Source organism: Petromyzon marinus, chromosome 26, assembly GCF_048934315.1.
Source record: "Petromyzon marinus isolate PM22_M1 ecotype Great Lakes invasive population chromosome 26, UKy_Petmar_22M1.pri1.0, whole genome shotgun sequence".
Taxonomy (NCBI): Eukaryota; Metazoa; Chordata; class Hyperoartia; order Petromyzontiformes; family Petromyzontidae; genus Petromyzon; species Petromyzon marinus.
The window spans coordinates 5,195,794-5,209,609 of NC_133692.1; the positions used below are offsets into that span (position 1 = coordinate 5,195,794).

The 13,816-nt window shown below is 46.8% G+C and overlaps 1 protein-coding gene across 3 annotated transcripts in view; it reads right to left on the reverse strand.

The window, feature by feature from the left end:
* Positions 1-664: 664 nt before the first annotated feature.
* LOC116946210 (mitochondrial Rho GTPase 1) overlaps positions 665-13,816 on the reverse strand; it is a 41,817-nt gene continuing 28,665 nt past the window's right edge. For 2 of the 3 annotated variants that reach the window (XM_076069892.1, XM_076069891.1), the window contains one exon: positions 7,702-7,915. In XM_076069892.1, coding sequence (XP_075926007.1) covers positions 7,717-7,915 — 199 coding nt within the window. In that variant the 3' untranslated portion in view covers positions 7,702-7,716. Of the gene's footprint in view, positions 3,964-7,701; positions 7,916-13,816 lie in introns of those variants that run through there. The other variant, XM_032961197.2, reaches the window with a different exon arrangement.

Here is a 13,816-nt window from a genome sequence, read left to right on the forward strand (position 1 = left end):
GACCACTCACTCCACCACTCCCGGACTCGGTTATTGTTTTCTTCGGGTGTCAACTCACGCATATATCGCCCTTTACCAAGTAAACAAATGGACGAGATTGCGTTGGCAATAGTTTTTGCGTATGTACATGCACATACACCTTTTGTCAATCCACTGCCAGACAGGGCACTCTCCAGCGCGTGTGGGTTATTTGACCGTACTTCACCGCACTTGCCATGGGTTGGCGGTGAAGGGGGGGGGGGCACGGGCATCAATGTAGCAGCATCGAAATACAGTACAACCCCCGTGAGCCGCACAGCCTGGGGAGAACCTCATCCAGCAGTGGATACACAAAAGGGCTGCACATGTACCAGCCACACACACACACACAAACTCCACTCCTGTCGCGCACGTTGAACATCTCCTTTCAAGCCATGTGGGAATCAATGAAAACATTCGAGAGCAAGGGCCCAGAGACCCATGTTAGCTAAGGGGACCCATAACCGACGTTGAGATGGGGAGGGGGGGGTCACAGTATTTGATTTGCATCACCGCTTAATCATGGGATGGGGAGGGGGGGGGGGCGCAGTTCAGATGCCCCCTCCCCCCGGACTGGTCCGCATGTTCCTACGTCCATGCTTGTGTGATTGCGGGGGTTGTGAATAAAACAGACGGGAGTCACGAACAAAAGAAGAGACGTTTTTTGTATTTTTGCTCACTTCTTCGAGACATCGCAGGGCACGTCTCACCCGGGTGTGCGGTGGGCTGCTCGCGCTCGCACGACAGGGGGGCGTAATCAAGACAGCGCTCGCCAAATAAACGAGAAAAGGGAAAGACAAAATCAAGCCCAAGTCAATACCAGCGATCTGCATAAATAAACGGCCTACATTCACAAAGGTGCAATTTCAGAACTGCTCAAGGTGAGACGGATTCACAGCAACTTAACAGCGTCCGGTGGCTGTGACCAGGATAACGTTCGTTATGTACAGACAGAAGGCGTGAGAGAGCGATGTGAAATTGCAGCAAACATTCTCAAGGTTTCCACATTTGATTTAAAAGCAATCGAATGTCACCCCGCCAATCCCAGCATTCCATCTTCAATGGTGAGAATCCTAAGCATAGAAAAAGCCACACGTATGGGAAAATAAGAATTTCTCTTTAAAACCTAGCTCACATGTTAGCACCTCGCGCTCCCTTTCAGGAATATTTTGCTGTTTCTTTTCATGGATTTTCTGTTTGCACTGTCACATAGTCACTTTAAGATGTTTTTTCTTGTTCGTGTTTTAGTTTGTTGTGGTTGCACCCGATTCAAGAGCCGAATGGCTCACAGGGCTATACCAAAATAAATAAACTGAAACAATGGTTGCGCGCCGTACAGATTGCTGCGCTCCTCCAATATACCTATTTCCACTGGCCCATCCGAGCCGTGCCAGCGAGGGGGCCTTCACGGTACAAGTAGTTTCCATTGGGCGATTTGCCACGCCGAACCCAGGGGCCAAGCCATCAAGCTGACCTCACAACTCGTCTCAATCTGGCTCCCATCTGCATCTGGCTAGAGGGCTAAGCCTGGCCAGGGGCGGTGTCAATCATTCAATTCGCTGCGTGTGACATCAGTTAGTAAATTACTAGAACACAGCATCGCCACGTCACATTTGCACACGGCTTGACTCATTCATCGCGTGTTAACGTCAGCGGCCCGGCTTGTGTGCTGCTGTAGAAAAACCTGGCGCGTCCTGGGGCCAGCTCGGACATGGCTCGGTTGTACAGTGGAAAAAAAAAGTGGTATAGGTAACTGAATGCCATAGGTCCTGGAAAATCTATACACGTACACTCAATATGTACAGACATCCCATTACGGCACCTGGGACTAATAGAACATTATACAAAAACTGGAGGGCAGCGTGTTTTTTTTTTTTTAAAAGAGACGTAAAATTCGCACGCCCATGCGCTCGGCATAAAAGAAACAATGGGAAAATGATTTGGTTACTGCCGGACAGCCGGACAGGTGTGTCAAGAGGACTGATGATAACATGCATATTAACCTTGCTAAAAAAAATTCTCAGCTTTACCCACCCGTTCCCCACCACCACAAATTAACAGGGGTCATCCATCGTGACCGGTTTGCATGGCGTGTTATTGCTAAAGTGTTTGCAAGATTAGCAAGCGGCCGGTTCTCGGGGGAGTGGGGGGTCGATATTCAGGCAATTTTAGCACTCAGGATTTAGTCTGCCTACATTTACGCGGGAAATTCAGTTAGCGGGGGAGGTGGGGGGGGTACCTTTACCGACTTAAATATGGCTGAGGATCGTCGGTGCGTTGTGCACCTTGTGTTGTATTCGGGCTGCACTCGGCTAAAGTGAATGCGCTTTTCTCGCATTCGAAAAAAAAAAAACCGCCGAGCCCTTCAGCGGAGTAGTGAACACCGGGGTATGTTTTTGTGCGCAATATAAAAGACTGCCGGCTGATCCTGACCTGGGCTTGGGCAGGGCTTGGCACAGCAATGGGAGTGTCTGCTGCATGCAGATACCCGTGTTTACACCAGAGCATCGGTTCACATCAGACCTGGAAAGAACTTAACTGCTTTGGATCAGAGTCCAACTGGATCCTGTTGACAAGAACTACACAAAGGTCTTGATTAAGTCCGACCTCTGAAGTCGCCACTGGCGAAGCCCAGCAGAACTAATTTTATGTTTATTACTGCGTGCGTTACAAACTTGACAACAAGCCCGTGTTCGTTTCCATTTAAACTACCTCCCGTTGTGTACGCATGTAACGATGCATCTCTTTATCGACATCAATCGATTCTTAGGCTCGCGACACGTGTAGAATCGTGTGCATGAGAATCGTTTGTTTACTGCTGGTACAAGTTGTGTGGGATTGGGTCACGTGACCAGCAGTCACCAGAGCACGGTTGTCCAAACTACAGCCCACGGGCTAAAATTGGTCTGCTGGCTCATTTAACATGGCTTGCTGTGGCCTTAACGTGAAATTAATACTATAAACCTTTTGAGAAATAATTAAGTGAACCGTCTTGGTCAGCATGTTGGATTTGTGGCTATGGGGTGGTGGATGGTTGCGGGTCTGGTCAATCTCTCTCCTTTCTATTCTCACATCTTCTCTGAAGGCATCTCTTTTCCTATCTCAAATCTATTCGGAGTACATCTCTCCTATATATCTCCCTTATGGACCTCTGCTCAATGTCTCATATCTCTGTTTGACCTCTGCTGAATATACAACTATGTTCTACCACTTATGAAGGCATATCTCCCTTCTAATGAATACATATCCTTTCCCTATCTCTCCTGAACAAATACATCTCTCCCATCTTCCTCACATCTCCTGTGAATACTTCTCTCTCCTATCAGCCTGTCTCAATATACATCTGATCTCCATGTTTGTTTGTTTAGTTTATGTCTGTGGCCTACAGCCCTCAGCGATGTCAGTCAATCCAGCCCTAAATGCACCAAAGCTGGGACACCCTTGCGCTAGAGGCTCGACATTCATAAGCGGCAAAATTCAATAATCGAGTCGTTAAACGAGCCACAACCCTGATTCGCGACCATTCATCAAATCGCGACGGAGTTGAATCATTGCATGAATGAGCCCCTTTTCCTTAAGTTTTCTTCACACCAAACAAAGTTGTGCAAGCGCAACATTTGTTTTCGAGTCTTGGCTGTGGACTGCAACGTCATGTGTGTCTGCTGCGGTATGCGTGTTAGGCCAGCCGACTGGCCGGCCGATCGGGGCGGTCGGCCAGCTGCCCGGCCGCTTGGCCGGGGGAGGGTTTGTTGGAATTCGCTCGCCAGGAAAACAGACGAGGGCAGCCCCCTCCCCCCCCCCTCACTCGCGTGAAGGCTGGGGGGGCATCACCGCACCCGCGTGAGTGCCTTGTAGATCGTGATGCCCAGCACGGTGATGATGGTGGCGCCCACGCTCACGCGCAGCCAGAACGAAGAGCTCTTGAGGTCAGAATCGTTCAGGTGTCTGTGGGTGGGGGTAGCAAGGGAGGGGGGGTTGGAAAAGGGGTGTTGGGAAGGGGGGGGGGGTTGGACAGGGGGCCGGGAGTCAAAGGGTTAAAATGTTTCTGTAATCGAGCAGTTGTAAAAACTTAATAAGATGATGTTTCCGAGCGGAGAAGTGCGAGGGAAGAAGCAGAAAGAGAGGTGCTGTAACCTGCAGTGTGGTGAGTAAGTGAGTGGGCAAGTGAGTGACTGTGTTGTGACCTTAATTATGGTAGTTGGACACAGCATGGATGAGACAAAACTGTCTAGTTCACCCTACTCCACATGGGTGGAAGAATTCGGAATCTAGTCTGCCAGGGCAGGCTCGTGCTGGTTTTCAATGCAGCACCAACATGTTGAAGTCCTACAGCTCGATGCCTTTGACCTCGTGACCTCATCCCCTACCTATTAGACCTTTAGTCGAGAGGTTTGTTGCTGCTGGTCGCTTGGCGTTTTGGGCTTGCGCTCAACAACTGTGACTTGAAGAAGGTTTATTAATCAGGTGCGCCATGCTATTGGAGTGAACTATTGATTATTCACGCGTGGATTATATGTTTTTTTTTATTTAACCTTCCTCGGAGAAGTAAAAAATACCTTCAAGTGCACCCGGTTTAATTATTAGTTGCTCCTTGAGTGACCCCGCTACCCATTCAACTATAAACACGTCGCCCAAGTAAACCAATTACTTTAAGAAACAACATAAAGAGAGGACATGCTCTACACCCACGCTACATAGGAAATCAATAAAAGCAAGATACACGTGCTTTCGTCTAATATAATGTTTTGCACGATCCAATGTTTTTTTTATCCAGGCCACTAATCCCCTCCCTCACCCCCTCCCCCATTACCCTGCATAATATAATCAAGAGCTGACTGTAAATGTAATTTCACACTTCATTAAATATTTTAGCACCGAGGGGCTCAATAGAACCCTCTGCAATCGCGCGCAATGATTTTTAGAGGTAGGGACATCAGCTGGATGCAGTTGTCGTTCTCAAGAGGATTTCACTAAATAATTTATCCATAAAATAAATAAGTGGGGGGAACACACAGGGACCGACCGACCTTACAAGACAGCGCTCCAGCGGGTAGCCATTGAGCACGAGTCAGCAGAATTACACAGGAACCAGGGGACCGCCTGTCCATCAAGGCATTGACTGAAAGCATTTTTACTCTCTACGGTGGGTTTGCCGGCATCGCCTTGTTAAATTACGTGCCGTGGGATTCAGGGTATTGGAGATGAATGGCAGAAGGTTGGAAAGATATGTGACAAATTTAATTGAATGGCAACGGAATAAACAACCCCCGTCTGAGAGAGGCACACACACACACACTGGGCATTTATGGAATGCAGCGCTGAAAACGTAGACATCCACTTGATAAATTTTGATTTAAAGCTTTCGTGACTGCAGTAATTCATATTCTTAGTTTTTTTCAGTAAAGTCAAGTTGAAGAGAAACGTCGTGAGAATTTTTTATTGTTTTATATATATTTTGTTATTTTGTTGTTTCTCTTCAACGTGACTTTACCGAAAAAACTAAGAATATCCACTTGATAGTTTGGAAAAGTGATGGATGAAGATGTGACTAAAAATCATAACAAAACCCAGCATGTCAATCCACTGCTGGTGCAGGTCTCCATCACAGGGGCGTTATTTGATCACACACTTCGCCACATGAGTTGGTGTGGGTTAGTATGTATGTAGAACTTGTTTCGCACCGTACGTAGCCAACCATCCTAATCGGAGGTAAGGGAAATAGTGCTATGTCTTGAGACTCCCCAAGTCTCGAGACATATATCCAGGAGAGCCTTGCACATTTTCGAAGTACAGGGGGGGGGGGCAATGGTTGCCATGCGTTTCCCAATTAAGTATTTTGCAAGTGATTAAAAACATTTCAGGCGTTTGGACCGTGAAATGACACTTTCTTCAAATGACATCACGGGGTGTTTAACACCCACTGTGAATTGGGCAGCACGTACCAGGCCAAGTTCAGATATCGCTCGGCAGTGGCATTAGTGGTGGCCAGGAATGAAACTCAGGTGGCTGGGGTTATTAGGCACAGTGCCCTTACCACTACGCCACCACTCCACAACATGTGTCACCTTTGATAAAAATGAATAAAAGGTCATTCATCAACTTGGTTTTAAATGAAATTGCATATGCTGAAGCCGATTGTTTGTTTGTTGTGTAACTGGTAATGTAAGTTACATTCAAGAGGTTTCAAAAACGGGTAATTAGTCACGCTGACTTCATTCACGGGCTTAGGCTGAGTACCCGTATTCATACAGCACTCACGTAATATTGCATTTTATTAAACACTGAAATGAATGCAGGCCTCTGTGTATGTTGTAAATGCTGTTTGAAAAACTTCATATCTGCCGTGTGTTTTGGTGTGTGGCTATAAGAAAAAAAAACCTGTTTAAGCCAACCACAAACATCATGTGTACGTGTACAGCCCCTTTTTGCCAATCCACTGCTGGATGATGGCCTCATCACTCCGTTTAGGTTATAGGGGTTATTTAAGAGTACTTCACCACGATGGCCAAGGGCAGGCTAAAAGGGGGCAGCAGACATGACAACATAGAAATGGAGTACAGTGAAAACTTGGATTGCGAGTAACTTGGTCTGCGAGTGTTTTGCAAGACGAGCACATTGTTTAAATAAATAATAATTTGATAAACGAGCAATGTCTTGCAATACGAGCAGTACTGTATACGCTTTGTCTGCCGAGCATCACGTGATCACAACTGAGCCAATGGTTCTTCTCTCTCTCTCGCTGCGGGATTGTGGGTAATCATCTCCCATGTTCGGTCTCAGTCGGCGTGCCTCACTCGTATAGTCAACATCCGTGCGAGCGTATACTGTTTACTACAGTACTATAGTGTTGTGACCACGTGTGTGTGCGTAAAGCATTTTTTTATTTTGTGTCCAGGTGTAGTGACTGTTCTTTAGTAACTGTACTGCAAGTCAAAGTCGTCCTACACAATAACCCTCCTCCTCCTCTCTCTCGTCTCCCTCACACCAGCCACGATTAAATGTAACTAATAAATTTGATTACTTTATATTAAATTTAAATAATAAAAATATAAAAAGGTATTTTGTATTAATCATATATACGAGTGCTTTGGATTCCGAGCACGTTTCCGGAACGAATTATGCTCGCAATCCAAGGTTTCACTGTACAACATTGTAGCTTGCTGCACTGCCCTATGCTGCCAACCGTGCAGCTCTGCAGCCTATAACAACCTAATTGTGCATCGTGGTCGCCCATCTAAGCACGTTCCAGCCTAAACCCTGCTTAACTTCCGAGCTCTCGCGAGATTGGCTGCATCGAGGTAGATTTAAATACAGACCGGCCTTAATTTCAACCCAAGTTGTCCGGGGCTGGGCTCCTGAAAATATTTCCACACCTGGGCATACCACATCCAATATACGTCTCTATATCGCTGTTGCAACCAGTCACGTGCCACCTCCCGGTCTACCAACACCCTGGAAAGTACAGTAAAACCTTGGATTGCGAGCATAATTCGTTCCGGAAACGTGTTTGTAATCCAAAGCACTCGTATATCAGTTGTGATCACGTGACGCTCGGCAGACAAAGCGTATACGTACTACTCGTATTGCAAGACCTAGCTCGTTTATCAAATTAATATTCATTTAAATGTTTTGCTCGTCTTGCAAAACACTCGCAGACCAATTTACTCGCAATCCAAGGTTTTACTGTACTCTGAGAACTCAAGATCCTGGTTGAGGCACTGGCCCGATGCCGCTAAGCGTTTGCAAAATGTATTTAATGAACCAATCCCCGACTTGACGGGCAAAGTCACCCTTTGCACTGACCTCAGCGACTGTTGTTGTTGTTGTTTTGCACATCAAGCACGGCGACACAAAAATACGACCCCTCAATGACTTAGTGATGTTACTGACGCAGCACCTGCTGAGTGCACAAGGAGGGGACAGAGGAAAGGTGAGGATCACCCCAAGCAGGCGGGGGGAAATAAAACAAAAACCCGAGACGCTGCAACTGCAGCAGCCGCGCGGGCGCAGCGACATTGGACGCACGGGTGCAGAGTCGCGCGAAGATAAAAATACACGCGGCGGGGAGCCATCGCAAGCTTCGGTCGCCAACGAAGTGTAAAGTACGCGTCGTCTTGAGGCCCAGCCGTGAGACGGAATGTCAGTGATGGCCCACAAGTCGCCGAGCAGCGGCTGTGAAAGGCCCCGTCTCGTTTCAAATGGCACAGGCCAAGGCGAGCGCTCGTATGCCCACACGGCATCATAGACGACCCGCCTTGTCAACCCCGTCACTAAACACACAGCTGAATGTCAACTTACGAGTCCCGTTTGGTTTCATTTACTTCTGTTTACATTCTTATACTTGACGGTAGTTTTTTTTTATTTTGTCATTTGGGTGACCCAAGTCACTTTTGCAAAAACTGAGACTAACTTGGTCTCTTGATTTCTCACCTGGTTAAACAATTAAACTTGGCTTCAAAATTGACTCATTTATTTTAAAGCCAGATAGGGATGGGAGGCAGCGGAGTGTCTGTAGAGTGTGTAGGCTACGTGTAATGTAACTGCTGCACCAGGCCCCATGGGGCTGGAGGTACCCAGGCGCAGGCCTACGAAGGGGGGCGGTCGAGGGAAGAACAGAAAAATTGGGACTGATCGGGGCCCCATTTTATTCCTTGCACCAGGGCGCATGCAAACCGTGCACGTTACAGGTTGAGGGTGGTGGAAGTAGGAGTAGAGATCAATGTGTAGCTAAGAGTGTGGTGCGAGCAACGTGACAAGACAGAAGAGTCTAGAAGGTTTGTTCAAGCTGCATAGCAACACACTCCCGCGGAGGCCTCACAGGCTCTTCAGGATGCAGCAACGTGTCCGGGGGATTTCCCCTCCCACAAGAACATCAACACACCTAAGTCGAAACTCACCATTTACCTTTCCAAGAAGAGGGTCCTCCCCCTCCTATTTATTCACTGTAACCGGGCCAGGCAAATACTGACAGGAGTGATTATTAAGCTAAGCTGAAATTTACACAATTGCAAGACATTTCCAAAACACGTGACTTAGCCCTATTTAACAACAACACGCAGTCCGTTTATGCAGCCAACCTGCTATTTACATGTTGCAATGGCACAATGTTGTTTTTGTATCTAACACTTGCTATGGTCTTAATGAGATTCATCGGTATTTTACTTGTGAAATGTATCTACTGAATGGGAGATTCAGTATACTTAATGAGGACGTCATGCCAAAATATTCGCTCTCAATACTACATGCAAATGTGATTATACAAATATGAGCAGGCGAGCATATTGCCCGAGCATAAACAACTTGTGAACGACCAGTCCTGACTCCTGATGTTGTCATTCAAATGACTGCTCACACTTCGACACAAAGGAGATGTCATCAGTTCAAAGTGGTGCGACGTCATAAACCGGTTTAAGCAACACCCCCCCATCCCCCTGTATTTCTTTTCACTCGGCAGAACTCACAAGAAGAACCACACTCCACCCCCCCCCACGGCACTCGGAAAATAAAAAAAAAACCTCTTATGGACACACACACACACACGGTCAAACATTTTCAAGTACCAGTATACTACGCAAAACATTGCAACGTACAAAGGTGTGCGAGCGACGGCTGGTGCAGTTAGTGGTTTTACAGGAAGCTTTTACGCCTGGATCGAAAATTGTGATAAGAGAAAGTCTTCCGAGGACTTCCTCAGAAGAAACGCAATGGCTCCAAGCTACCTGGCCCAGTGAGCTGCTCGTTTTCATGCGACAGACTCCTTCACGTTTTTTAACTCCTCCTGCCTTGCTGCTGGCCGTACCACCAAGGTCCTTGCGTGGCAAAGCCAGCAAGAGTAGGCAATGAGTTTGAGAAGCAACGTGACATGACAGCCAAAGTAGGTGGGCGAAAATAAGTTATTTATAGACGCAGCAAAATAGGCGTCATATCGTCACCGTCACAAGTCACATGTCTGTAGAATGGTATAAACTAATGGATCACATGTCAGCTATGTTGTCGAGTTGTACCACATATTTTACGGACTGAAAGCACATTGCAGAGCTGTACAGCTCAACCGTGAAAACCTACGCAGTGAACTATACATTTCTTAAACAAGCAGCATCATCGGCCAAGATCAATCCACTGCTGGATGAAGACTCAGCCAAGCAGCCAGGAACACAATAAATCCCAGCACCTACACACATTTCTTTTATCTTTAAAATTAAGAGCTTTTGTGTGCTTGTGTGTGTGCTCTCGATTGAACTCAACCAGGGGCTGGTAGAAACTCCCCGTGAATTATGCCTGAGGAAGAATTATCTCACGATATGAGTAGAGTACACCCCCCTCCATCATAAAAAAAAAAACCCACCTCAAAGAAAGACAACAACACAAAGCCCCGGCTAAACCGAAACCTGCTATTAGGATCAACTGAAATGAGATCACTGCACTGTGTGACTGCGAGCACTGCAGGCGCTTGTTGCACGGACATGCGGTTTCCTAAAATAACCCAAAACCAAACGCCCCAACCCTGAAACCGAGATGCTCAGAACTTCACTTCAATTGTTCTTCAATATTGGAACGACGCACTTGCCCTTCAACAGCAATAAATCTGCCATCCATCAACACGCGCTGCTTTAACTTGAAAGACCGGCCGGACAACGACCGCTGCAGAGTTGGTGGGCACTTACGTACACACACCCGCGTAGCCGCAAGGAGAATTACGACCCAAACGTGCAGGTGACATTGTATCTCATTTGCTCTCCCGCTGCGGTTTACAAAATATGGGATCCAACCCCTTGCACCCCCCACCGCCAACCCCCCCAACATCTTCCATCTTGGACACAGCCTCTTGAGAGTGACCTCGGGCTGAGACTCGCTGAAAGGCCAACATGTCGCCCAACCACGATCGCCCGGTGACGTTGGCCAAAGACTTGCAGCTCTCCTCTCTGCGACACTGCGCCACCACCGTGTGCAACCGTCGGCCAAAAAGCTGTAGCCGGTGACGTTGGGAGTGTGTGCTTGAGCTCGGTTAGGTCTCCCCCAGGGTTCCACTGGACCTTTGAAAAAGCTTCACCTTTTAAAATGGATTACAGGACAATGCGTTGTGTCCGGCTGACCCAGGGGTCCGTAACCTGCGGCTCTTTTAAGGACTGCTTCGTGACATTGTTTATTCAGGACTACCGTCTTGTAATCACATGCATTGCGGCTCTTTAAATATTGAGCTTTTTTTACCAAAGCAACCAAATGGCTCTTCTAATTTTGGTTGCCGACCCCTGGGTTAACCATTACAAACTTAAAAACTGAACTATTTTTGTTTTTACCAGCTAAGGCCCACTGAGCTGTATAGCTATTTTTCAGAAGTGACCTGGCCACAAATGATAGCCCAATGAAGTGACTTATGTGGAAATGTATAAAAGCGAAATACTCTAACCACGTGTACCCAGTATGAAGGGAACATATACAACAACCGTTTTGTTAATCCACTGCTGGATTAAGATTTTCCCACAGGTCAGTGTGGGAAGCATAGATGTAAGGTACAACAATGCATATTAATAATTACATTATCTAACCCAAAAAAACCTATATTATGGATGATATTGGTCGCGAAAGCCTACGTATTAAACCTACAACAATGGATATTACTGCACTGCCCTTTGCTGCCCACAACGTAGCCCAGACAGCCTCTAACATCTGTTTTATGTATTGGGAACGCCCATCCAAGCAACTATCCAGGCTCATCGCTGCTTAGCTTCCGAGGTACGAGTATATCAGACGTATACCGGGCGATGTCGGTAATAGGCCACTAAGTGAAAGCTGCACGTGAATTCCAAGGTGATTGTAATCAAGTGCCTGCCTAAAAACTAGTGAGCCACGCAGGTTTGTTGTGTGATATCACCCTCCTGGTAGTATCATAGCCCCATTCGGCAATCTGGAGTCGCGCACAAACATACACGACTTGAAAAGCCACGCCTGCTACACCTGCCCAAAGTTCCCCTTCCGTGGCCACTGGCTGTGACGCAATGCCCTATGATGCGCTGCGTCCAAACCCCTTTCGCAAATTATTAATTAGGCTGAATAATCACATTAAAGGTTCATCAATAATGCATGGATTCCATTTAACAAACAGCCACCTGCATGCCCCTGCTCTGCTTCAAGGCACCTGAATGGACTACAAGTGGCAGGCACACACACGTGCAATGGTTTTTACTTCAAAGTCATAAAAAAATTAAATGATGACCAAAGTTGGAGTCACAGTCACTGCTACCATCAGTGGCTGAGTGATATCTGTACCTGGTCATGGCACTCTCCCCTTTGATGACCTGCATGGCCAACAACCCCATGACTTGTTGGGAGGGGAAATATTTTATGCGGAGGTGAATCAAAAGGAACCCCCTTTCACTGTACCGTACAAGGCTCCGGCAGTATATGCGCTTCCTCCTTCACAAAGCTGCCCGAACCAGTGTGGGGTAATGCATGTTCAAACAATCCCCATGACCCACAACTGTGTGGGGGAGACCTTAATCCAGCAGTGGATTAACCAAGCGGCGAAACAACAATTATAAAAAAGCTATCATTTAATAAGCAAAGCAAATGTAATTACTCCACCAGGTGACTTATCAACTCGAACGCAACCTACTGCAAATCTGTGTCACAAGCCACCTGATTTGACCGCAACACAAACTTGAATGGCTACTGTGGGCAGTACTACTCAACTTGAAATGGGCACACCAAGGCGGCTTAAACACCCCCCCACCCAGCCCCGTGTCTGAAGCTTCTCTGGCATACCCCCAGCCTCAACCCAAAACCTCACCCCAACAAACAAGTCTGAGCAGGCTGCTGAAGAACCAAAGCTAAAGATTTTCACTTTGTGCGTGCAAAAGGAAAAATCTAAACACAGAGTGAAGCAGTGGCCAAACTGGTCTGCAGGAGTGAAAAAACACACCGACACAACCAACTCCATTGTTTGGCATCCACCTTTAGCAATAAAGGATACTTGAGTGAACATTGTCTAAATCAGTCAGCACTGGGTAAGACAACGTTTTGTAAAGCATTTATTGAGCAAGCAAGCAAAGCAAGGGCTGATGGCTGGCAGCAATGTAAAAAGACATAAACAGAGCCAAAAATACCACAGGGCGAATGAGCCTTGATTTAAAAGCTGCGAGTGTGCGTAGGGAGGCCAGATGGCTAAGAGTTCAGATCGTTGGGCTGGCACCGTTGTGATCCTACATTCGAAACCAGGCAGCCAACCGTAATTAATCTGGCTTCTCAACTTGTAGCGAATTGATGGATTTCAGCCTGGTTGCCAATGACTCTAAAACAAAACCTCGTCTTACTAAGTTTGGTTCCCCACTCAATTTGGCTAAATTCCAGTACTGATGATCAAGAATATCGGTTTTTACTCTTACGTGATAAAACATTACTCTGTGGTAGGGTGGGTGATGATATTCTGCCCTCTACTGTGGTGACCAGATGCCACTAGAGTTATCTTCGAAGTAGCTCTGTGATAACCACTTCCATGGTCTAGTCTCTTAAAAATGGGGTTGTACTACACTGTGAGGGCTACGTATGTATTCCTCGTCTCTTGACGCAACGCCGATAACATAATCTAGATAAAATTGCCGAAAAAGTCAAACCATTTATTTTTAACATGTCAGTGCAGTGCGTCACCATCTACATTTAGGATCTGCCCAGAGTGGCAGATGTGGAGTAGAATATCTGGAGAGAGCCTGAGAGAAGGCTTCAATAGCAGCTGCAAAGAGCACAGCGCTGGCAGATATCAAACAGCACAAGGGTGGCATAACTAGATACACGCAGGCACAAC